At 44.4% G+C, this 25,942-nt stretch overlaps 1 protein-coding gene across 19 annotated transcripts in view; it reads right to left on the bottom strand.

Annotated features, from left to right (window-relative positions):
* Positions 1-2,645: 2,645 nt before the first annotated feature.
* Add3 (adducin 3) overlaps positions 2,646-25,942 on the bottom strand; it is a 107,606-nt gene continuing 84,309 nt past the window's right edge. For 8 of the 19 annotated variants that reach the window (XM_087627843.1, XM_087627787.1, XM_087627776.1 and 5 more), the window contains 13 exons: positions 23,687-23,825; positions 19,974-20,125; positions 19,045-19,125; positions 18,082-18,231; positions 17,461-17,604; positions 17,256-17,354; positions 16,028-16,210; positions 13,312-13,569; positions 11,871-11,990; positions 10,823-10,909; positions 7,214-7,337; positions 5,433-5,528; positions 2,664-4,778 (listed from right to left, as the gene is read on the bottom strand). In XM_087627843.1, coding sequence (XP_087483969.1) covers positions 4,489-4,778; positions 5,433-5,528; positions 7,214-7,337; positions 10,823-10,909; positions 11,871-11,990; positions 13,312-13,569; positions 16,028-16,210; positions 17,256-17,354; positions 17,461-17,604; positions 18,082-18,231; positions 19,045-19,125; positions 19,974-20,125; positions 23,687-23,825 — 1,923 coding nt within the window. In that variant the 3' untranslated portion in view covers positions 2,664-4,488. 19 annotated transcript variants of the gene reach the window in all.

The raw sequence follows: 25,942 nt of genomic DNA, 5'->3' as shown, positions 1-25,942 counted from the left end.
ACTGAATATTTAAACAATTCAGGGAGAATTTAATAGCTTAAAAACATGTTAAAGTTAGCTTTTTTGTTAGATTTAAAATTTTTATTTTTATGTGTATGAATGTTTTGCCTGAATGTATGTCTGTGCCCCACATGTGCCTGGTGCCTTGGAGGTCATAGAGGGCGTTGGATCTCCTGGAGCTGTAGATGGAAGCCACAGGACCCAGGTCTCTGGTGCTCCAAACCGCAGATCCCCTACTAAGTTTAAACGTTAAGAGAACAGTGAGTGGTAATGCACTCAGGCTTGGTCTTACCATTCATGTCCTTTACCCACCATTCCTATTTCCAATGTTTGCAGAAACGTTAGCATTTACCCGATCCTGAGCTAGGTGCCTTTGGTTCCAACAGAGCCACCCTAACCCTAACCCTAACCCTAAGCCTAAGCCTAAGCCTAACCCTAACCCATATCATGGTTGGAAAGCGAGAGGCTCAGATGTGGAGACCCATGCTTCAACTCTGCCTCTGTGCCCTTCGTGGTGTGTGGGGGAAGTGCACGGCCTCTGAGTACCACAGACACAATCTGATCCTAGAGGCTTCCCCGAACTTCAGGCTGCACTACTGATGCACACTCGCCCAGCTCCAAGTCAGAAACCAAGGTAACAACTAAAGGCAGCTCCCTCCACTAAGTGTGGACCCGGGATTGCCGCCTCACAGCCATTTCCTGGCAATGAACCCCTTTGAAAACCAAGTTTGCCACTTTCTTCTACGACCAGCCCCTCCAAACAATCTCTCCCCACTCCAGCACGTGACAGACACTCTCCCCTCAGTAACTCCCTCCCGTCACTGTGGATCTGCATTTATGTCTAGACCAAGCGATCTCTGCAGGTTTTAAAGCTGCCTGTGAATGTCGGTCACCTCGGATTCCTGGGTAGAAGGACCTGGGTGCCCCAGGGCCAAGTGCTCCCCTGAAGCAGATATAGGCACCTTGCTCTGTTCCCACGAAGACCCAAGAGTTGACGCTCCAGGCAGACCCACCACAGCGCGTCATTCTGAGGTGACTGTGAGGAAGACCATTTCTCTCAAATCAAAAGTCAGTGTTTTATCTAAGTATACTTGGCTGTTAGTTTGCCGTGCTGGACTTGGCTCTTTTCTAAAAACAAAACAAGACAACTAAGTCGAGCCGCGTGGGAAGAAGCCAGAGCTGGAACTGCAAATTCTGGGGATCCAAATCTAAGGTCAAAACCCAGGACTTGCGGTCTATGTTCTCCAAACCCAAGTCGTCATCGACAGAACGGGGCACTACTGTCTGCTTTATTGGGATACAAAGATTATGTACACCACGGTCTTTGGTGTAAAGAGACATAACAGGGACAGGCCTTAGCAAGCACTTCCTTTGTAAAAAGAAGGAAGTGCTACATGGTCACCAGCATGAACCTGTGGGCATCTCCTGGTTCTGTCTAGGCAACTGATGTCTACAGGCATCACAACTGCTGTGGGCAATACGTGTCCTGGTGAACTAGGAACTGCTAAGACAACTGAGCGGAGGAACATTCTCGTGAGAAAAGCAACGAACGAAAGATCCAAGTTCCTCACAAGGAACATGGTATCTACAGTCTGAGAAAAAAGTAGCTTGCAAGAACTGGAAACCAGATTGTTAGGTTAGTCCCACCCCCTAGTGGCCACAAAGAAAACTTCTTTTTAAAATGCCAGGCTGGCCAAGATCATTTGCATGTAAGCACAGTGTGAGTTTAAAAAATAGTTCCGCTGAGCTACCCTCAGGTGAGAGCACAGGCAGCGGTCAGTGCTGCTTCACGAAAGCAGGCTTTTGGTCTGAAACACTGTTTTTCACCACTGGGCTATTTACCAGCTGAGGAAACAAGTTATTATGCCCCAGATTGTCAATCTGTTCTCTGAAGTCCTCTGTTTTTGTAATAGGTAATTATTGAAAAAGCTTGACTAGAACCTCCAGTTATTATGTCTTCCTCTTACACTCCATTTCTAGGACAAAGTAGAAAAAAAATTCAAAATAAATTATTCATGGGGGATTTGGTTGAAAACCTCTGAGGGTGTGGTTCTCTCTCTCTTTTGAAGATAGGACCTCACAGAGCTGAGGCCTGAGCTCCTAAGCCTCCATGCCTGCATCCCTAAGTCTCTAGGGTGGGTTGTTTTAAGTAGAAAAAAACCAGGACACAAATGAGTTTCATGTTCTGATGGTTGAAATGTAACTGGGCAAGAACTAGAGGGGAAGGAAAAGATTGAACTTTAACAGAAGAACGGGCGTTCTCTTTTCTGCTCTTTTCCCCCTACTGTTATCCATACGATTTCAATGCTTGAGCTTAGTACACAGCATCCTTAGGCCCCCATACCTAACCAAGGCACGCAAATATGTGTGGTACGTGGTGCACGTATGTCTATAAAAATATTTTAAGACACGGTTTACTATTGTAGCCTTGGCTCTTCTGGAACTCACAGAGATCCATCTGCCTCCTGGGTCCTGGGATTAAAGTCATGTGTCACCAAGCCCAGATAAATGTATGGACTTTTAACTACATTGAAAATGAGCTTATCCAGCTGCCTTACCTCAGAGGACAATTTTATCACTTCACTGTTTCACATCAAATTTGGCAGATCAAAGTCTAAACGAAGAAACCACTCCTGAACAGAAGCCTCATTATACCAAATGCATATATTTAAAATACTGTTTATTGTGATTTAACATTAATTAGCATAACATCTAAGAGCAATATCAGATAACTTTTACACATTTTTCCACAGGATACTGAGTTCACGGCTCATTCATTATGTCAAAGCAAGTAAAGAGAAGCATTAGCAAAAAGGTGCAATAGTTTACTGCTGTGTTTAAAAAATATTTATGCACACTGCATTCATTTAGATATATATATATATTTTCTTTAAAAGTTATGGAAGAGGACAATTCACAGGTTACTGTGTCTACACATGTGTAATACAACGAAAGTGATGCAGAACATAAAACCCTCACACAGTTCCCGACTCAACGTTCCCACTAGGAGACTAACAGGTTCCAGTAGTTAGTGAGGTCTACGGCGACGTCTGCGGCATCACACGCTCAGACAGAACCAGCCCAGGGAGCACTGCGGTCACGTCACGTCTGCATGCCAACTTACCCGCCAGGCGTTTTGCTTCCACTCACTGAGTATTGGGATCATTCATTTACAGTGATCTGTGACATTACTTGGGAAAATGGAGAAAACTATATTAAATCTAGATTTAAATTTGTATTTACAGTAGAAAGGAAGTTAAAAGAAAATTTAAGTCTGCAAAAATCAAGATGTGGTAGTTTTCTCGCTGGTGGGATTGGACTGGCTGGTTTATTCTAGTGCCGCCTTCTAAAAGGACGTACACTTTAAACCTCTTTTAAAACTCAAATGTCAACCAAGACATTGATTTTGGCAGGAAGTAGATTTTAGAAATTTGGGCCTTATTTTCCGTAAGTCGATCTCCACATTCTGCTGTGGACTCCATTACTGTCAGGTCGCTCTCCACTCCCGTCCTCTCCCTCACTCTCCCTCCCACTTCAGCCTCTTCATCTTGTCGCCTCCTTATGAGATGCTCTTCAGCCATCAGCGATACTAAGCGCAATACGTTACACGGTTCACACGCGACTTCAGACCTCATATGCCTTCCCTTTGGATGCTGTGTCCCTGGACTCGTGAATTATGCTCAGGAGAAGCCTCAGGCATGCTTTACTCCTAACTGATTGGCTAAAATGCACATGACACCTTATACTGAAGGTATACAAACATTTTAACATACAAAAATTGTTTTTTGCAAGAGTTAAACTAAATAACTCATATTATGTGTACAAAATCCCCTCTATGAAAAATAAGGGGCTTTCTAAACTAATAAAAAAGGAAGTTCTTCAAAAATCATAGTTTATTAAAATGACTTTTTTGGCAAACAGTTACTCCAGGTAAGGGAATTTCATACTATGAGTAAAATTCCAAACAAATCTTTTCATAAAACATTAAAAAAAATGATGTGCCAATGTATACTAATGTTCTAGATTCTTGTTGTAGCTTTTAAAGCATTTCATTAATGCCCCTGGAAACAATGGGGACCCCAAAGTACAGTCCATAACCATGGTAACAGTGTATCTGGTCAGCAAGTGAAGCAGCTGTAGAGAAGTAAACTCTCTCACTCACTGGCAGTTCCTCTCCAACGCTATGCTGGAGAGCCTGATTACCAGGCAGCATCTGTTAAAGAGCAGTGGTAACCGTGCTCTAAGAGGGGAGGGCTAAGTAAAACCAGCAGCTGCTGAAAAGGTCAGTCACTTTTGGACATATAAAAAGAGATGAATTTGAAAGTTTTCAATAATATTTTTCCTTTTAGTAAAACCTCTTTCCAGTTTTAAAGTCCAGTTTGCTATATACCCCCAATATGCTCTACCACCGTATATTAACGATTAACTAAAATATGGTATTTAACTGTGCAATGCCACAATGTAATGTACAAATTACAGAAAGACTACTTAGGCCTCAACTTTCTCCTTTTTTTTGTTCTTTTTGAGAAAAGAAGGTGTGCGGAATTTCTTCTTTTTCTTGGATGGTGACTTTGAAGGCGAGCCATCGGGTGACAGGACCTCTTCAGTTCTGTCTGGGGACTTGATGGTGATCTCGATGTTCTCTATGGTGGTGCTCGTCGTGAGCCTGCTGACGCGCTGAGCGAGCTCGTCTTCAACATCGTGCATCTCGTCCTTGCCATTCACAATGACAGGCACATCCACAGAGGTGAAGCTCTTGGAAAACAGCTCGTGGTTTTCTACAAAAGGAGGGGTTCGGGTGGGGTGGGGATTAATTATTGACTCAGTCAGCACTGAGAAGTTTTAGAACGTTCTGAGAGCCATTTATTGAGGATAGATTACTGTTTTGATAACATACGTATCTACTAGCATGAAGCTAACTTTCTTTTTTTTTTTTTTTTTTTTTTTGAGTTGGGGACCGAACCCAGGGCTTTGCGCTTCCTAGGTAAGCGCTCTACCACTGAGCTAAATCCCCAGCCCCGAAGCTAACTTTCTTAAGTGATACAAAGGGGAAGAGAAGACAAGTATTAAACAGCCTTAAACACTGTCGCTTGATGGCCTGCCTCTCCACTGTAATCAACTCACTGTAGGTGAAGATGGCGACATACATTTTTCTTTAGTTTGAGGGCTGCTTGACACTTAAGACTGCAAGGACTTCGTGCTGTTGGTTAGAAGGCGCATGGCATGGCAAGGCAACTGCAATTCCACAAACTCACAGAACTATGGGTGGGCGGAACCAGGTGACAGCGGGCAGTGCACACAACAGTGAGTAAAGGTAGCAGCTGTCTCCTACGTGTGGGACACGACAGAGCTGCTGTGTCCCATCCCTTCCATGGGACATGGGACATGACAAGACTTACGAGGTGACGGCTGTGGGGAGTTACATTGAATACCTTCTAATCTCTCAGGGACACTTTGCGGTGACTGAGTTTGAGACTGAATTTGTGAAACAGATGCAGCATCATCTGACAGTGACTCCTGCTCAGCGTCTGTTGAATAAGATGTTCAGTTAAAAGCCATGCAAACAAAACAAAGCTTACGGTTTCAGAGAAGTTAGTGCGCACATCCAATGCCTGCTCGCAGAGACGGCAAGCGCAGCAGCTACGGACTGAGCATGCTGACTGCCATCCCACGTGTCAGTCACTAGGATTCTGAGGAGGTTGATGTGTTAAAACTTCTGGCTGTACAGCAATTTGCATATGAGTTAAAAGAAGCATGGGTATTGGCAGGCCGGAGGAAGACTGTGTATGCTTTAGCTTTTGCTAGTACAGAAAACCAGAACACACCGTCAGTGAAAAGACTGATGGAGCCTCAGCAGGCTTGCTACATCAACAGGCAGAGACTCCATGTTCCTAGCAATTTCTTGTTAGTGGTTCTGGTTAGAGTATTAGTGAGCTTATGCAGGAATGTAAAAGGAACTAATTACAAAAGTCTATGTAAAAGGTGACATCCAGAGCATGGCATTTGTTACCTGGCATCATTCGGGGGCTTTCAAAGGTAAGAGATTAAATAAGGACATTTTACGTAAAGTATAAAAGAGGCCTCCTTCCATCTTATGTTAGAACAAACAAGGTCAGTACGCCACTTAGACATCCTTCCTGTGAGGACATTGAGAGTCGCCCAACCTGCCTTTGTGCGTAGGGCACAGGTATACTAATACAAATGGCTTCGTGGACGGCCCAGGTGTCACTGGCATTAGCCCTCAGGTGAGGCCACGGTGTGTAGCACAGACAACAACTCTCTTGCTACTGACTGTTTTCCTTGGGCAGAGACGCTAGCCGCAGCTAAATGCTGATGTGACAACACACAGAGAGGCTCTTTCTGGATCAGAGACTTCTCATCCTCCTCCTTGAATCCTTCTTGCCCAGACATTTTTATATACAGTTCACTGTGTTCCAGGTAGCTTAATGCCCCAGCCCCAGCGCCCCAACCCAGTGCCCTGCTAAGGTTAATCCTTAGTTTTGGAGCAAGGCAGAGCTAGGACTCAAGCACTAGCACTTCTTATTAACAACTTATTATTATTATTATTATTATTATTATTATTATTATTATTATTATTATTATTGACAATATCTCCCACTTAGCCTAGGCTACTCTTCAAAAAGTCCTCGAGGCTCAGCCAGGAGGTGCTGGGGTCATGGCATGCACCTCTATGGTTGGCTCTTCATCAGTTCTTAACTATCCTATCATAAACTTACAAAGACTTGCAAAGTCAGAGAAACTCCACTGCATCAGAGCACCCATGTGTCCAGGAAAGTCCTTTCAAATTCCTAGCACTTTACATTAAATGTTGGTTTTGAAATGACTATATTGGCAACTTGGGACACTAGGAACAGAGATTTCACAAACTATTAAAATCGTGTACTGGAGGATCTGTGACTAAAAATCCACATAGCATGCAATGTTCAAAGCAAGACCTGTATTTACTGTGTCTGGAAATTCTTGTTCCTATGGGCCTTGGTGTTATAAACTGTATGATAACACCACCATGTTCTAATTATGTTCTGAGCAGAGCAGGTCCCTCTGACCTGCAGAGGGGCTCTCTGTACTCAGAAAGGTCTAGAGCAGGGGAGCTGGGACAGAGTGCAAGAGCCTGGCCTTCTGTCTGTCCTCCAGCTCGGGTACTCTGTGTTGTCAGAACGCTGACCCCAGACCTAACTAAGCATGAACTGACCGTCCAGGCCTTGCTGCTTTCTCTCGATTGTCTTCGTATATTCTTCAAGTTCTCCTTCCATGAGATGACTGAATGGGTTAGGAGGGGCTGGTGGGCCCTGATCATCGTCTTCAAACCGCATGGTCTTACAAAGGAAAAATCCAACAGGTCAGATTCATTACCAAGTGCTTTCCATATCTTTACTTACCTGTTGCCTATTTACACACGTGTGCATGCACACACACACACACACACACACACACACACACACACACATTACCCGCTCATTTGTTTGTGATTACATACTTCATAGCAACTGGACATAAACGGACCTGCAGCACATGCTTTTTAAATACTCTTATCAGATTATAAGCAGAGCTACCCTGTGACCCCAGTGTAACTCCTGGGCACACCCACTCAAGCAGTCCAAGTCAGTAGAGCACCAGGCTCCATGGAAGAAGATGAGTGTGGCAGAGAGTGTGCAGCCACGTGAGCGAGTGTCAAGAAGATGAGTGTGGCAGAGAGTGTGCAGCCACGTGAGCGAGTGTCACTCAGCCGCACACACACTCAGGTCATTTGGGGTCCTTTGTGCTTCCAGGTGGATCTTTGTCTTGTTTTCATTTTGTTTAATTTTTTTAAAGATTTATTTCATGTATGTGAGTACACTGTGGCTGTCTTCAGACACACCAGCAGAGGGCATCGGATCCCATGACAGATGGCTGTGAGCCCCCATGTGGGTGCTGGGATTGAACTGCCTTGAGAAGGGCAGTCAGAGCTCCTAACCGCTGAGCCAGCTCTCCAGCCATTTTTCACAGCAGTGTCAGAACGCCAAGTCCTAAGTGAGGTCTTTGGTATATTTTGAATTGACTTCTGTGCAGGGTGAAGAAGTAGTTTTAGCCCTCCACCAGTGGGTAAGCAGTTCCCTGCCTTTTCTTGATAGACACCTTTGGTACTTTGTCACAAGTCCCTTGGATATTGGTGTGAGGGCATATTCTGGGCTCTCTGTGGTGCCCACTGACTCACACGGAGGCTTTGTGCCAGGTTTTGTTACCTCAGCTCTGCAATTTGGAGTCAGGTATTGTAGTACTTCTAATCTTTCTTTCCTCCTTTTCTCTGTCTTGTGTGTGTGTGTGTGTGTGTGTGTGAGTGTGTGTGTATGTATGTGTGTGTATGTGTGTGTGAGTGTGTATGTGTGTGTGAGTGTGTGTGAGTGTGTATGTGTGTGTGAGTGTGTGTGAGTATGTGTATGTGTGTGTGAATGTGTGTGTGAGTGTGTGTATGTGTGTGTGAATGTGTGTGTGAGTGTGTGTATGTGTGTGTGAATGTGTGTGAGTGTGTGTATGTGTGTGTGAGTGTGTATGTGTGTGTATGTGTGTGTGAGTGTGTGTGAGTATGTGTGAGTATGTGTGTGTGAGTGTGTGTGAGTGTGTGTGAGTGTGTATGTGTGTGTGAGTGTGTATGTGTGTGTGAGTATGTGTGTGTATGTGTGTATGTGAGTGTATATGTGTATGTGTGTGAGACTACACTGAATCTGTAGATTGCTTTCAGTACTATAGCTATTTTCTTACTAAGGATAATCGAATTCCTTCCTTTCCTCTGTCCTTTCTTTCTTTTGCTCATTGCTAAGAACATCTTAGCCCTGTCTGCAGCCTCTGCCCACTGACTAATGTTGGCTACAGCTCTAATGTATATACACTGTCTTCAGTACGCTGAGGTACAGAGTGTCTCTATTCCTAAACTTTTCAGGATTTTTATTCAGGGTTTCAGTGTTGACCTGGCTGTCCTGGAACTCACTCTGTAGACCAGGCTGGCCTCAAACTCAGAGATCCTCCTGCCTCAGCCTCCCCAGGGCTAGGATTGAAGGTTTGGCTTCCTCACGACTTTATCATGAAGGTATGTTGAATTTTATTAAAGGATTTTTTTTGTATCTACTGAGATCAACGTGTTTTTCAGTTTTTATGTTTATGTGATGTATATTGATGTGCTGCATGTCGGCCTGTGTGCTGCATGTCGGCCTGTGTGCTGCATGTCCGCCTGTGTGCTGCATGTCCGCCTGTGTGCTGCATGTCCGCCTGTGTGCTGCATGTCCGCCTGTGTGCTGCATGTCTGCTTGTGTGCAGCATGTCCGCTTGTGTGCTGCATGTCCGCCTGTGTGCTGCATGTCTGCTTGTGTGCGGCATGTCTGCTTGTGTGATAGATGTTTACTGACTTGCAGATGTCCAGCCAGCTTTACATTCCTACAATGAAAGCAACTAGATCACACTGTGTGATCCTTCAATGTCTTAAATTTCATCTGCGAATATTGTATTGAACACTTATGCATCTATGTTCACCAAGAAAACTGGCCTCTAGTTTCCCCACTATATTTTTATCTGGGGTGTGACTGAGGCATTACTTACTGCCCATGCAGAGCCAGTGAGGGGCTCCTCTGCTATTTTATGAGAGTAGTCTGAGGACCAATGGTCTCCTACAAGGTCTGATAGACGTCGACAGTGATGCTCCAGGCCAAGGGTTTCTCTTTTGGGAGAGTGTTACTGCTTTGGTCTTGACTCTTGTTAGTGATCTGTTAAGTTGTTTTTGTTAGTTTGTTTTTAAACTACTTGGCCCAATAATGATAAGCCATATGAATGTACAAATTCATCAATTTCTTCTAGATTTTCTAACTTATTAGATTATACATTTTCAGAGTACACCCTAGTGGTTTTCTGAATTTCAGTATCAGACCTTTCAGCTCTAACTGTATGACTTCAGTCTCCTTTCTCGTCTGCCTAGAATGGCCGACGTCCTGTCAGTCTCTACAGATGTAGCTGTCTGTGTATATGTACAGTGCCCACGCTGACCTTTACTCTCCTTACTGCAGCTGGAGCTTCTTATCGTCAGGTAAGTCACTAAGGTTATTTATTTGCAATCTCTTTTGTGTGTGGTTCTGAGGATCACACTAAAGGTCTGGGGAGAGCTCTGGTGACAGACCCCTAAACACTATGCTAATGCTAACTCAAGCGGGGTTTGTGTAAGGAAGGAAGCAATATAACCATAGGAGACCATCCCGGCTCAATAGTAAACACAATAACGGAGTCCTGAGAGCTGATTATCAACAAGCCAGCCAAACCCTTCCGAGAGGGCTGGGGAGGACTGGAAGTGTGAACAGGAAGTGTGACAGGCTGAACGAATGTTCATCTATAAAGGTGTCGCTCTCTTATTTTTAAGGTGAACTTTACTCCATATTTTACAATCACTGAAATCAGGAATCATAATTTATAGGCTTCTCTCAGTAGAAGTGGCAGTGCCTTTCCTCTTTAAGTGAGAAACAAATACTACTTGACAGCTGATAAGTGAATCAGGGTTTAAACTAATAAACCAAGAGAAAGCAGATAACATGTTTTTAGATGGGTGTCATGCTATGCTGCCTGGGCTGTCCTCGAACCTGCAGTTCTCCCTCCTTGTCCTCTAGAGGACAAACAGTTCATCTTTGCCTCTGAAAGTTGGGGATGAAATGTAGCATTTAAGTTTCATGGATTTTTTTTTAAACTTTTACTTATAGCAACTTCAGTAAGAAAAAAGAAGAAGAAAATTACAAAGCGAGGCATTCCCGTGGAGCATGGGACCCGAGACGTAGAGCTTCAGACTTACAGAAGGCGGTTTGTCCACAACGATCCCCGCCAGCAGCTGAGACTGTGGCCCTGCTGTCTTCAGGTCATAGCGATTCTGTTCCCGAATCTGAATGGAAATAACAAGTTCTTGGGGTGACCCATGCAGATGGCCTCTGCCTGCTCTTCTCCTAAAAGCTTGCTTTTTTTTACACTCTCAAGTAAGAGTCTTTCATTTTCATGCTCATGAAGCCTTCCCACCATCTGAATGCTGGCACTGATGCCCACCCCCTTGGCATCCAGTCTCCTACTGTCTGACCTGTGAGAGAATTCCACTCCCACCAATACAAGGCCTTTAAAGCACGAAGGTGTTGAATATGTTCTTCTCACAGACCGGTTCACTAATGACTAGCCAGAGCTGGAGGGATCTAATCAAGCTAAAATAATGCAGTTAACTCTTAGGCACTCAAATTTCTAAGCATGTGACCAGATGTCACCCCTGGTGATTTAATCACTGAACAGGGTAAAAACTAGTGAAAATTTTGGTTTCTTAAAAAGCCCAGTTACATTATGTGACTGTGATTTTGTTTTAATACCAGGTGTGGGATATAGGGCTGTTTCCAGTTGTCCACAGCCACTGACTATGATTGTCCCGTGCTCTAGGAGGGGCATGACTTTTGCCATTTGCAGAGAGTTTAGAATTCTAGGGACTCTTGAGAGGGTATAAATGCGAGAGCCCCGAGAGGGTCTGGGGAGGCTACTGTAGCAGCCTCCGCCCTCCCCTGCCGCTGGCTGCTGCTGCTGCGTTTGCTTTTGATGGGTTGCTTGTAGAAGATGTCCTGACAATGGAGACTGGATGTGCCCCAAGGTCCTTGATGCCCCTGATCAGCAGGAAGTAGTCTAAAGAGGTCTACGCCCCTTCCCCTCTAACCTTCTTTCTCTCCTACCTAATGTTGGGGTCTTGGAAGGGATTGGGGTGGAAAAAGGAGTGGAAGGGTGGTAGCTAATGGAACCCGATACAGGAGCCCAAGCTACAGGAAGCATCTCCTGTGCCCCCCACATCCTGCATCCCTCACAGGGCTGGGCCTCACCTTATTTCTCTTCTCCAGCACCTCAGTCGGGTTCGTGTTTAGAGGAACAAACTGATTGGGATCTTCAATTTTGATAGGTGTTCCACTACTAACTTTAGAGGGGTCCTCTGCTTTCATCCACTAAAGAACAAAAATAAAATCATTTCTAGAGTGAAGCTTTGCACTGCAGAAATATTAGGCATTAAGAAGCTGTGTAGTGACTCATGGGGGCATAGTACTGCTGCCAGTCAGATTTTACTAAGAGTTTCTTGTTGTTTAGTTCAGATCTCATGCTAGAGAGGCCTCACAGAAAGTCCCTTAAGATGGAGCAAAGATAATCACAGTGCATACGAGTAATTAATTAATTACACTTCTGATTAAAGCTCGCTCCTCTGGGCAGCTGAAAGCACGATGTGGAAATGACTTCAGACAGACATACACACGACTGCATTGACTGGCATTTGGAGTTCTGTCTCTTGTGTTGAATCTCATAGGGTAACAACAGCCAAGAAGTCACAGATGTGTCTTTAAGGTGCACATTTTTTTTAGTTTTGGTTGACATTAGGACAGGGCTTGCGGCATGCGGTCTAATGAACTACAGGGTTTGAGGACCTCCTAGAATTCCTCTCACTTCCCACTCTCACCCTTAGAGAGGCTAATGTAAGAACAATGGTGGGTGACTGGCAATCTCTAATTATTAAATAAATTCTAGGAAACTTAGGAATTTAATTATGTATCTTTTCCTGAAGAAATATTATAAAGTAAATGTTTAAAACATTTCCATATTGAATTTATGTACTTATATGACAGTTTGAACTAATTTTAAATAGCTAAGGAATGTTTGGTGGAGCTGTTAGGGAACAAGCCTTTAATACCAGCACTCGGAAGGCAAAGACGGGCAGGACGGCCAGGGCTACACAGTGAGCCCTCCTCCCTTCTCCCAACCCCTAAGGAAGTTTGGTGGGATACACTCCAAAACAAAACAAATGGGAACCCAAAAATGTAAAACAGATAAAGTAACCCAGTCTCTACCTACAGGGTAAAAACAACTATATATCCTATACTAACTTATGCTACTAAGGCCCGGTTTGGTGTTGGAAGCAAGCAGCCGTGCTTTCATTGAGTGCTGAGCTAGAAAAGCTGCACAGCGGTGTAATGCAGTGGGTATCAAGAAGGTTCAAGTTAGTGCTGCCGTTCAGACTGACTTCACCAGCGAGCCAGCCTCTTGATTTTCCTATGTAAGAAGGGAGGAAAAAAAGTATCCACTTTGTATTAAGAGAAGAAACAGATTATCCAGGGATGAGGCTTAGAATAGAGCCTGAAAGCCAATACCTGATAAAGACAGTGGCACCATTTTGACAGCACTTCCCTCTTTCCTGATAACTCAGGCGTCGACCAGTCGACTCACCAGTAAGTAGGTGAAGCACTTTGGAAGCCAATGCTATGCAGAAGGGAGGCGTACCGTTATTTTGGTCCTGGGACTAGTTTCCCCGTTCCGGGACTCCTCCGGCACATTCACTTTCATGTATGTATTTGGAGAATTCAGCCATCTTGTTTTTTCACGCTGCTGTCTCTGTGCCATGTACTTGAGGGGAGAGAGTGGCACACTATCATCTTCAAAGGAGAATGCAGTCACAGTTGCTGGGATCTCCACGTCACTCTTGTGCCGAGGCTTCTCTCGAACTAGAGGATGCCTGTATGCGTAGCCTGTTCTGTAGCCCTGTGGGAGGAAGCAACCAAGCCTGTGCCAACCAAGCACTCGGTGCTGCATTGTTAGACACATGGTTCACAGAGAGGCCCGTAGTGAAAAACAAGAGGGGAAATAACCCGCACACAGCCTCCATAGGGCACTGCAGTAGAAATTAAGCCAGTTTCAAGACGTGATTGGAAGTGATGGCAGCTGGCAGTCCAGCTTCTACCCGACTCCCAATGGAACTGACTTCTACACATGGGATTGGTTTTGGGAAAATGGAGCTGGGAGTCTTTCTTCCTAGGTCTAAAGAGAACCTGTCTCCTGACCCTCCAATGAAGATGGTAAACAATCTAAGAGGACAGCTCCCATGTTATGTGTCTAAGTGGTCAATGTCCTATACAGAAGAAGCGAAATAAAAATGACAAGCAAAAACTACCTATTAAAGAAACACAAACCAAGGACCTGGGTGTTCTGCAAAAGACCACAGTCAAATGCACAGACCCATGAAAAATGCAAATGAAACTGCATCTGTCAGGGTGTCCATTATCAGGCACATCAGAGCTGAGTCTCAGGGAAAAGGGGAAAGAGAGACAAATGCTCCTGTGTATTGTTCGGTGGGATTATGGATTAATACACCCATAATCAAAAGGTTCCTCATCCTATTAAAATAGACTGAACAGAACTACTACATAGTCTAGTAATCTCACTGTTTACTGGATACCAATCTGAAGGAAGTAAACTCATACTGAGAGATATTCACAGCTCCACTTTTACTGCAGAATTAGTCACAGTAACTAAGACAAAGCATCAACCTACCTGTCTATCAACAGAGGGATGGATAATGAACATGTGGTAAGCTTTGGAAAAAGATTTTTCTGTTGTACAGACAAAAACATTTGAGCTTTGTGCATTATGACTCAATAAAACCCACAACAATGTAGAAGAAAAGTAAGGAAAATGTGGCATATCCATAATGGAATACTAAACAGCTTCTGGCATTAGTGGCAATCTGGGTGAACTTGGAGGACATTATGGTAACTGAAGAAAGTCAGGCATCAAACACCAAATACCACCCAGGCATACCTACATGTGTAACCTAAAGTTGAATTCGCAGATACGATTAAGTGGTGGTTACTAGAGATAGGAAGAAATTGGTCCAAGAATATAGCCTTCAAGTATATAGGGGGATACAACTCAAGAATACACCATAGGAGCTGGAGAGATGGCTCAGTGGTTAAGAGCACTGGCTGCTCTTCCAGAGGACATGGGTTCAATTCTCAGCACCCACATGGCAGCCTGCAACTTTAACTCCAAAACCAAGGTATCTAATGCTGTCTTCTGGCTTCCACAGGCACCAAGGGCACACATCATGCATGTAGGCAAAATGTCCATACACATAAAGAATTTGTAAAAAAAGAATATAATATAGTATAGTAACTATATTTAATCAGTATTCATGGTGGGAAGGAAAACAATTGGGTACATACTGCCTGACTCCTAAAACTGTGACAAATTATACTGTAATTACACTGTGCCTACACTGTGGTCACACTGCAGTTACACTGTGCTTACACTGTAGTTACACTGTACCCACACTGTAGTTATACTGTACCCACACTGTAGCTATACTGTGCTTACACTGTAGTTGCACTGTACCCACACTGTAGTTACACTGTACTCACACTGTAGTTACACTGTACTCACATTGTAGTCACACTGTACCCACACTGTAGTTACACTGTGCTTACACTGTAGTTACACTGTACCCACACTGTAGTTACACTGTGATTGCACTATAGTTATACTGTACCCACACTGTAGTTATACTGTGCTTACACTGTAGTTACACTGTACCCACACTGTAGTTATATTGTGCTTACACTGTAGTTACACTGTAGTTACACTGTACCCACACTGTAGTTATACTGTACCCACACTGTAGCTATACTGTGCTTACACTGTAGTTACACTGTACCCACACTGTAGTTACACTGTACCCACACTGTAGTTACACTGTGCTTACACTGTAGTTACACTGTACCCACACTGTAGTTACACTGTGCTTACACTGTAGTTACACTGTACCCACACTGTAGTTACACTGTGATTGCACTATAGTTATACTGTACCCACACTGTAGTTATACTGTGCTTACACTGTAGTTACACTGTACCCACACTGTAGTTATATTGTGCTTACACTGTAGTTACACTGTAGTTACACTGTACCCACACTGTAGTCATATTGTGCTTACACTGTAGTTACACTGTACCCACACTGTAGTTACACTGTTCTTACACTGTAGTTACACTGTACCCACACTGTAGTTACACTGTGCTTACACTGTAGTTACACTATAGTGCCATTGTGGGCTCAAATTCAAGTCCCAGGAGTTAGAAATGTGTTTTAAAACCAAAGGGAGATGAGACTTACTGTTCATGAATCACAGACATGAAACTCAAGTCTAGGTTGAAATTTCACATACCAAGTTGTCCAGGGTTCTCATGAGCCCTTCAAACTCAATCTCGCCAACTTTCCACTTCTGATGGGAACCCATATTCACACCGCCTCCTCCAGTCATGGCAACACCGTGGGTGAAAGCTTTGTATTTCTGAAGATCCAGTATGAGAAGATTGTCCACTCCCCCTGCCCCTGCTACAGCCTGCACCTGGAACCAGTGGGAGAAGACAAATAAGCAGTCTGTAAGGACAGTAACAAAGATCTTACTGTCCAAAAGCCATAGTTTTAATCTGGCAACAGTTCACAGGACTCCCCCGGCCGCTGCTGGACCTCCATGGCTATCTAGTTAATACTGCTGGTGAAAGGTGGTCTGTAGAAGGAATATGGAGATGTGTTCACATTTAAGGACATTTAGGGAGGAGATAGATGCTCTTTGTCTTTGTTAAGCTTCTCACTGCCCCACTAGAAAAGGACCTTAACTGCAAAAGAGATTTGGTCAAGAGAAGTCAGCAGACAGAGACAGCCTGGTAGCACATTCCTGAGATTCTAACTATGGCTACAGCAGGAGGATGCCAAGTCTGGGGCCAGCATTGGCTACACAGAGAGACTGTCTGCTCATGTTAGAAACAGTTTTCTCTTCCTTCTTTTTCTGGCCTTGAAATAAAATTATTATCATTTACTTCATGTAGATCTGCTTGATTTTAGGATGGATATTAGAGCCTTTCCATATATTTAGCATCTCTGAGGAAAAGGTGTCCAATGTGTTATAACGAAGAGTAGGAATGCTAACTGCACGAGCTCATAAAACTTCCAGTCTTGGTCTTAGCTCTTTTTTTTTTTTTTTTTCTATTTTTCGGAGCTGGGGACCGAACCCAGGGCCTTGCATTTGATAGGCAAGCACTCTACTACTGAGCTAAATCCCCAACCCCTGGTCTTAGCTCTTTACACAACACACCCAGCTCTTGAAGTGTAGGAGCCCCTGTTTCTCTCAGACAGTGCCGTAACTAGAGAGAAAGCGAAGTAACGAAGTAAGACTGTGGGCAAAGTCATGCTCCTCAGCTCCTGGGCCTGTGGACTTCATTTTCATCTCCTTTTCTTCACTTCGGGGATGACTGAGCTCACAGCTTTGTCAATGAAATAGAGTAGAATTTCTATTGGAACAATAAGCCGTTGGTCAACAGGACCATGAAAACAAACAAACCCAACTACTGGCGAATGTAGAGGAGGAGAAAGCAGGCATGTCTGGCTCCTACCTGAATCTCACAGGCCATCTGTACATTGAAGATGTAGTGGAAAGCCTCCTCAAGTGTTTCTCCAAGAGCTACCACGCCATGGTTCCTGAGGACCAGCACCTAGAATAGAGGCCCAGGTGAGCTGTTAAATGAGCACACAGCTCACAAGGCTTTCCCAAAAGCAGCAGCAACAAAGAAAGCCCTGTAGACACAGACCACTACATACCTTACAGCTTGGACCCAGAACTTTCTGAAGTTCGATTCTTTCCTCCTCCTCATCAAGCGACCCCTGGTAGTCATAATAGGCTACATCTCCCAGGATGAGAGACTCTTGGGAAATTGGAAGGATCCCACACTTCATGGAAGACACCTATTGATCGGGCCCAAGATTCCACATTTAGTTTTTGCACACAGTCATCAGAACCCGACTCTCCAGGCAGCCCAGAAAGGACTGGCGATACACAGGGCTTGTCACTGCAGCCCACCTCCCACTCCACTTACCCTCCTGGAAAGAAGGGAGCATTTAAAGAGATACACACAGCTCAAATGCACATCCAGTACATTAGGACGTAGTCTCCGACCCTGACTGAGGGCCGTTTAAGGAGATACACACAGCTCAAATGCACATCCAGTACATTAGGATGTAGTCTCTGACCCTGACTGGCCCAGTCATTCAAGTGCTCAGTTTTATCTGCAGGTGCTCCCTAGAGTGGCAGCCTTTGACTCCAAGAACCTTTTGTTTTCTGGGTATGCAGAGGGGTTAGCAGGGTGTACCGTGGAGCACCGTGTTGGGAAGCATGAAAACAGGACTTTGTGTGGTCATGTGTTTGGCACATGGCTGACTTACAGCTGCTGTAGCGAGGGTGTGGATGTGTATCACACACTTCACATCGGGACGGGTTGAATAGATTGCAGCATGGGGACTGAATCCTGAGTGGTCAATTTTCAAATTAGTACTCCCCTGGTCCACCACTTCTCCTATTATGTTGACCTTCACCTGGAAAAATTAGAAAGATAGATTTCATTGGCATATATGTACCACATTTCTTCTATACCCTAAAAGCCAACTCAGGGACTGGCAAATCTGCCCAGATAGTGTTTTGGATGTTATGGTCCTCTGTTGCAACAACTGAACTCATCACACAGAACACAGGCAACCAGAAACAATTTGTAAAGGAAAAGGTACGGTTTTGTTCCTGTAGTTCTGAAACAAGTACTATGTGAGACAAAAGTTAGCACTTACTAAGCAACCCAGCTCCCAGGGGACTGACTGACTCAAGCTCTTCATCAGAGGTGTGAGCCAAGGCCAGCACTTGCTGCCACTGGCTGGAGATGTGCCACTTGCTGACACTGGCACCCAGGGCGCCTGTGGGTCCAACTGAATCCCACACCCATGACAGCCGCTGGGCATGGGGTCATGGAGAAAAGAAGACACAAGGCAGGGGCCATTCTCACAGCAACTAGACAGTTTACATGCAACTCTGGACTATAGTTTAACCTTGTTTGGAAAAACAATTTCTAAGTATACAAGTTGGACAAGGTCAAAAGTTTTTCTTTAAAATCTAGGCGGGGCCAGGTGTGGTGGTGCACACTTTTAATCCCACACTTGGTAGGCAGAGGCAGGTAGGATTCTGTGAGTCTGAGGCCAGTTAGGATTGTCTGGTGAGACCTCTGTCTCAAGAAAGGAAAAAAGTATCAGATATCTCCAAGTCACTTATGGTCATCATCAGTCACCCTATTTTTCTTAAACTCTAAAGTTTTTCTTAAACACAGAGTACCCAGAAGAGTAACACAGGGATGGGAACAGTACCAGAGCAGAGGCTGTGGCTTCAGAGAAAGAGAGGCCTCTGGGGATGATTATGATGTGGTCCTGCTCCTTACTTACTCGTACCTGAAACAAACAACAAAACAAGGGCTTAGAACAAGAAGTCACTTGCATTTACAGCATAAATGTGGCTAGGTTTATGTTTCCAATGGACAGGGGTCTGGAGGAAAAAACCATCTGTGAGGGAATCAAATATTGGTGAGGTGGGGACACTGAGGAATGGCTGCTGTGGGGACCTGCCGCACTGTCCATACCATTCCCACTCAGGGTCTCGATGGCTTTTATTCCAAACAGCGGCATCCTTCTAAGTGTGGCAGGGTGAAAACAGATAACAGTGAACAGATGAGGTGTATTTATTATTTATGGATTTATTAGTTGACAAAGCATTGTGGTATTTTTCACTCGAAATTGGTTTTGTTCTCTTTCTTCTCTTGTCTTCCTTCCCCAGCCTCTCTGCCTCCCTTCTGCCCCTCGCTTTCAGTAGCCTCTCTTCTGCGCCAGTGAGGACTTGGCCTCAGTCACATGAGACCCTGATGCTCTCTCCTCTGCACTTCCTAACTTTCAGTGCTTGTCTGTAAGCAAATGAGGAAAAGTGCTCATAATGACACAAACACAGGAGGAACCCTGTGTGCTCTGCTCTTGCTGTCCCAATGCCTTTCAGTGTAACTGAGGCTGCTCGGCTATGGATCACAGGAAGGGGGTCACTCATGATTTCTTTCTGGGAAGTTCTACAGCTGGTCTTTGAAGGAACATCACAGACAAGAGAGAGGGAAGAGGAAAGCTGGGGAATTAGTCTTTCCCTTGGAGATGAGGTTTAATTTATCATTAAATCTGAAAATTGGACTTTCTAGTAAAGATCACTGTTGTCATCTAGTTAGAGTTTCAGAAAAGGGAACCAAAGGAAAAGGACTCACCGAGATGTATGTATTTGCCAGATGTGCCCACCCAAACAGATCTGCGAGTCTGTACAGGCTGGCGAGTTTGCAACGAGTGAGCTTCTCTCCCTTCACATACGAGGATGTGTCTGCACCAGGAAGGTCATTAATAGGAGTGACCATGCCAAGACCTAAATGGGGAAAAACACAAGAGATCTGACTCAAGTAATCCTTTACCCTAACAATGAGATGCTGGCAAGTAGCCCATGTCTGGTGAACTCCAGCTTTGTGAACAACCTCCTGAAATTATCAGCACATACTATAGCTTATTAATTCAATGTCTTTTCAGAGAAATGCGATGAGAATAAAAATAAGGGTTGCTGTCTTCACTAATGGCTTGGTGAGAGGTTTTTCACCTTAGACCTGTGAGAGAGTGACTGCAAGTTACCTCACTTGGAAAAAATGGTCAGATGACCCCAAAGGTAAAAATGCCACTAAGAAACACAGCTGTTTCTTATAATAATAAGAAAATCAATTGAAAGATAACTTTCTAATATCTTCCTAATATTTTGACATAGTCAAATGTAAAAGCATCTAAAATGGGAAAAAATGCATGCAAATAGTTGTCTGGGTTCTGTCTCCTGCTACCAAGTCTACCTGTTACTGAGTAAGCATACAGCTTCTGCTCACGCTCACTGCTCACCTCTCAGTGCTCGCCCTGCTGCTGGACTCGGAATGTTCCTCCCTTTTCACCTCTTCTCCCTCCTCCCAACCCAACTGGGTGTGTGTGGTGGTACATTCCTATAACCTGTGCACTTGGGAGGTAGAGAAAGCAAGATCACAAGTTCAAGGTCATCTTTGACTACATAATGAGTTCAAGGCCAGCTTACACTACATAAGATCTTGTCTCAAAAATAAAATAAATGGTAGGTTGAAAGCTTGAGATCATCAAAATTTGAAATATTACAAACTACCCCAAAGAAATAGTTTCAATCATATATAGGCCAAACAAAACACTTAAACATTTTTTTTTTTCTGAGACAGTGTTTCTTTGTGTTGCCCTGGCCATTCTGGAACTTACTCTGTAGACCAGGCTGGCCTCAAACTCAAAGATTTACCTGCCTCTGCCTCCCAAGTGCCAAGATTAAAGGCTTGAGCCATCACACCCAGCTAAAATACTTTAATTTTTAATAAACTTTTATAGTCACCATTATTTTATTCTTTACTTTTTCTACTCCCTACATAATTTCTCTTTTTTTTACATCACCACAAAAAAAAATCTTCCAAATGGGTTCATTTGCACTTCCTGACTTCCAGTTACTACTGGGCGATGGGATATGGCTTTCCTGCTGCCTTGCTTTGCCACCTATAAGTACAAACATGTTCCTGATATGGAAACTCGGATGCTCAGAGGGCAGGATCTGCATTAGTTCTCTCCCCCACGTGGCGCAGGCGCCTGGGTAGCATTTCTCTACATCTGCCCGCCCAGGCACTCTCCTGTGTGCTCAACCTCGTGTATAATGACTGCATTTCAACAACTTAAGGCAAACATGTCACAGGTTTCTTTCATTTCCCAACCCAAATTATATCCTGAACCCTGGTTCTTCCTAGTCTTCTTATTAAACGTATGAAATCTTCAAGTCCATTCTTGCACAGAAAATCTTGTGTGGCTTTAAAAATCATTCCAGTTTAAAAATGTCTTCCCACAAAGGTAGGAACAAGATCCAACTTCCAAACCATCACCATCGCATTTAAATATCACGTGCCCTGCCTGTGCTCTCATCTACTTCTGTCCTCGTTGTCCCCTCCGATAGCAAGCAGGCTGTTATCTTTATTTCTGCTCCCTGAAGAGCACAATTGCATCCCCACTTTTTTCCTACTTGGTACCTTTACCAGGTTCCTGGACTTGACATTTTCTCTCCATCTTAAGGCGGCACACCCTGCTTTTCAAGCATCAGGTGATACAGGCCCTCCCCAGAGAGGTCATCTGTGCTGACCTTGTGTATGCACTTCCCAGACACTTCCAGCACATCGCCATACTGGAATTCTTGGCCTGGCAATGCCTATCGTCTGATCATCTGCTTTACTTAGTGTATTTCCTAACGCCAAGAGAAAATGAATCTGCCTGTGTAGTCCTTGTCTCTAAACCAGTGCTTGGTACAAATGCCCACTGTTAGAGTGCTTAAAAATAGCCCAAGCTTTGATTTCTTGTTTCTTCTGGTAGACGGCTTTTCTGGAAGCTAGGTGACTCACATGCCCGCCCATCCCCAGCATGTCAAGCCTGCCACTAAGCTCCCTAGGGTTCTTGATGGTGTTCTCCTCTCTCAGATACCCACAACCACACAGCTAGTGCAGGCATGGACTGCTCCCTGAGATTCTTTCAATGATCTGACTTTGTTTCCTTTCCTTCCTGGCACTCACTCAGATCATCAGCCACCAATCCTCTCTTCACTCGGGCTTTCAGTTTCTATGCTGGCAGCTTCTTGGGTCTAATAGTGAAGCCTTTCAGTCTGACCCACTTCCTTTCCCTAGATTGCTATCCCAGGACCCTCAGGCCCAAGGCAATGGTGCCCTTGGAGTTCTACAAATACCCCGCCTTGCACTCTCCTACTACTGGGTCTCAAGTGTTTGGAAAAGACTTGAATTCAAGAAAATCTGATTTAGAAATCTCTATCAACAAAAGAAAGAGGCAGAAGGGGACATAAAAGAAAGAAAAGCCCTATCTCTCCTGTGTCTTCCTCGAGGGATGTCTGCCAGCCATGTGTGGCTGGCACCTGCCTGCCACTGCAGATTCTGAATACAGTCACAGCCCATGCCCTAGGGCTTCCAGCAGTGGGTCTAGCACTCACAGGGAGGTCAGAGACACAAACAGCTGCTCTTAGCAGTGAGCTAAGCGATAATGCCCCAGTCTCTCTGGAATACCCTCCAAATCTGACTCTGTCCTCCTCTTTCAGCTTCCCTCAGTCTCCTCCATGCTATAGTCAACTCCAGCTCTCAGCAGGAGGACACAGGAAGGGGGACACACACATTCTTGTGAATGGCTTTTAAGCAGTTTCTTCTACAGGCATTGTTGTGGCTTGATTCTGAAATGTTCACTAAAGCATTATATGTTGAATGCTTGGTCTGCAGTTTGCGCCCTACGGTGAAGGCTGTACAACCTTTGGGAGTGGGGTAGCTGCTGAGAAGTAGACCAGCAGGCACAGGCCCTCTCGGTCTGCTTCCTGTGCTGTGAGAAGCTGCTCTGTCTTAGGCTCTCCTCTCACAGTCAGAGCTCTTTTGCCTTTCCTGCTGGGATGGGCTGAAATCACTCAGAAACTGTGAGCCAAAAGAAAGCACAAATTACTATGTTGGTTTTCCAGATTAATTAAGATGCTCCCATCTGGGATAGTGACCATGTAGTGTCTTATGATATTTTAGTAAGGCTGTCAAAGTCTACTAAGTGGCTGGCTGATAAACTACTCTAAGGATCAGACGTTATTAGCTTCTAAAATGCACTGGGGATTAAACCTGTGGCCCTATGCACAGTACCAGCCACTGAGTAATCTCTACACCTCTTGCTTACTTCTGAGGGTCTTCATTAAGTTTCCCAGGCTGGCCTTGGTTTTATGACCCTTTTCTTTCTCCACTGAGCAGTTGGTACTGGTCCTGTAGGCTGTGCCACCAGACCTAGCTGTATGTTATATAGCTGAACAGGGAGCTAAGGAAATGCAGTGTTCCTCAGTGGAGGGAATGAAGAATCGCAAGGCACATACTCAGGGGAGGTGAAGAAAAACCGGTGAAGGAGTTGGCCATGATGTAGTCGGCGATCTGCTGTAACGCTAGCAATCCGGTCGGGTCGTGGCCTTTCTTCATCTGTTCTTGGATGAGGCACTCTAGGTCTTCCCGAAAGGCCTGCAACACACACATAACCAGCTGAGCACAGACACCTCGCACGGAGCACAATGCTACAAACCTGCCCTGTGTGAACTCTCTCTCCCTCCCAAACCTCTGCCCTGTGTGAACTCTCTCTCCCTCCCAAACCTCTGCCCTGTGTGAACTCTCTCTCCCTCCCAAACCTCTGCCCTGTGTGAACACACTCCCTCTCCCAAACCTCTGCCCTGTGTGAACTCTCTCTCTCTCCCAAACCTCTGTCTTGTGTGAACTCTCTCTCCCTCCCAAACCTCTGCCCTGTGTGAACACACTCCCTCTCCCAAACCTCTGCCCTGTGTGAACTCTCTCTCTCTCCCAAACCTCTGTCTTGTGTGAACTCTCTCTCCCTCCCAAACCTCTGCCCTGTGTGAACTCTCTCTCTCCCAAACCTCTGCCCTGTGTGAACTCTCTCTCTCCCAAACCTCTGCCCTGTGTGAACTCTCTCTCCCAAACCTCTGCCCTGTGTGAATACTCTCTCTCCCAAACCTCTGCCCTGTGTGAACACACTCCCTCTCCCAAACCTCTGCCCTGTGTGAACTCTCTCTCTCCCAAACCTCTGCCCTGTGTGAACTCTCTCTCCCAAACCTCTGCCCTGTGTGAATACTCTCTCTCCCAAACCTCTGCCCTGTGTGAACACACTCTCTCTCCCAAACCTCTGCCCTGTGTGAACACACTCTCTCTCCCAAACCTCTACCCTGTGTGAACTCTCTCTCCCTCCCAAACCTCTGCCCTGTGTGAACTCTCTCTCCCAAACCTCTACCCTGTGTGAACTCTCTCTCCCAAACCTCTTCTGAGGCTTCTAACTATGCCACTGACAATAAAATATGAAACATGAAATAGGCAGCAAGAAGCTCTTAGGGAGAGGAACATTAGGTGCTCTTAATCAAACGAAATGAAGATACAGTGTCTACAGAGACAGGCACCACATTTTATTTCCCATGCTAAAGGCTGAAAAGAAAACAATCTCCAGATATCCTCGGTGAATTTTTATGTAATTATAGAAAAAGCATGGATAGATGGTAACCAGTCAATCTCTTCTTATAAAACCTGATCTTCCCTTTAAAACAAAACCATTTTTTTTTCGGAGCTGGAGACCGAACCCAGGGCCTTGCGCTTGCTAGGTAAGCACTCTACCACTGAGCTAAATCCCCAACCCCCAAAACCATTTTAAATGCTCAGTTGAAAGCAGCTATAATTAACATTCTTTGATTCAGTTAAAAAACTACACTGACTATGATATATCTATATCTATATCTATATCTATATCTATATCTATATCTATATCTATATATATATCACTCATTACATCAGCTCCAAGAGGGGGACATGGTCTGTTACTCAGTGTCTTCCAAGAAGATTTGAAAATAGTTCCTAACAAAAATAAAATAATATAAACATAGGCAAGGAAAGTCAAGCTAATGTGAAAAATAAACCCAAGGAGGAAGTAATAACCAGGAATGAGGTTAAGGTATTAAGTGTACACCTTGTACATACTTGCTAGAAACAGGTTAAAGTTTATCTAATCTCCCAGGGCCAGGAAACCTGCTCGGAGTCTGATTTAATGGCTTCAAGATTAAAGAGCAACTTGTTGCTTAAGAGAGCTATAAGCATTTGTTAAGGTGATCAGAAATTTCTGCTAAATAAGACGATGTATATTCACAAGGTATTCAAAGTCACACAGGTAATAGATCACAGGGGTAAGGACACAGACACCGGTTCTTTTGTTGGTAAACATGTTCTCACTTCCATATAACCCACAATACGGCACGTACCACCCGAAAGCTTTGGCTTATGTATGATGTCATGGGAGACATCAGGGATGACTGTCCCTTTAAGTCTAAATGACTTCTGTAGGTCACAAAGAAAGCTATTTTTAATGTAAATAACCACACCCCTAGCCTGTTCATACAACTGACAAAACATCAAAAGATGATAATTCTCTTAAAGCTAAACATTTAATTTTTTGTCACATATGTCAATTTTTGTCCCATGTTTTTGGAAGGTTATTCAGATAACTACTTATGTCATAAAACAGAAGCAAGTATAACAATTACTATGATATAAATGGTTCCAGTTCATTCTAGGAAGTTGTCAGTAAA

Source organism: Rattus norvegicus, chromosome 1, assembly GCF_021556685.1.
Source record: "Rattus norvegicus strain SHRSP/BbbUtx chromosome 1, alternate assembly SHRSP_T2T, whole genome shotgun sequence".
In the NCBI taxonomy this organism is placed as follows: Eukaryota; Metazoa; Chordata; class Mammalia; order Rodentia; family Muridae; genus Rattus; species Rattus norvegicus.
The sequence above is the reverse complement of the archived record's forward strand: the minus strand, read 5'-3'. Positions and strand labels throughout refer to the sequence as shown.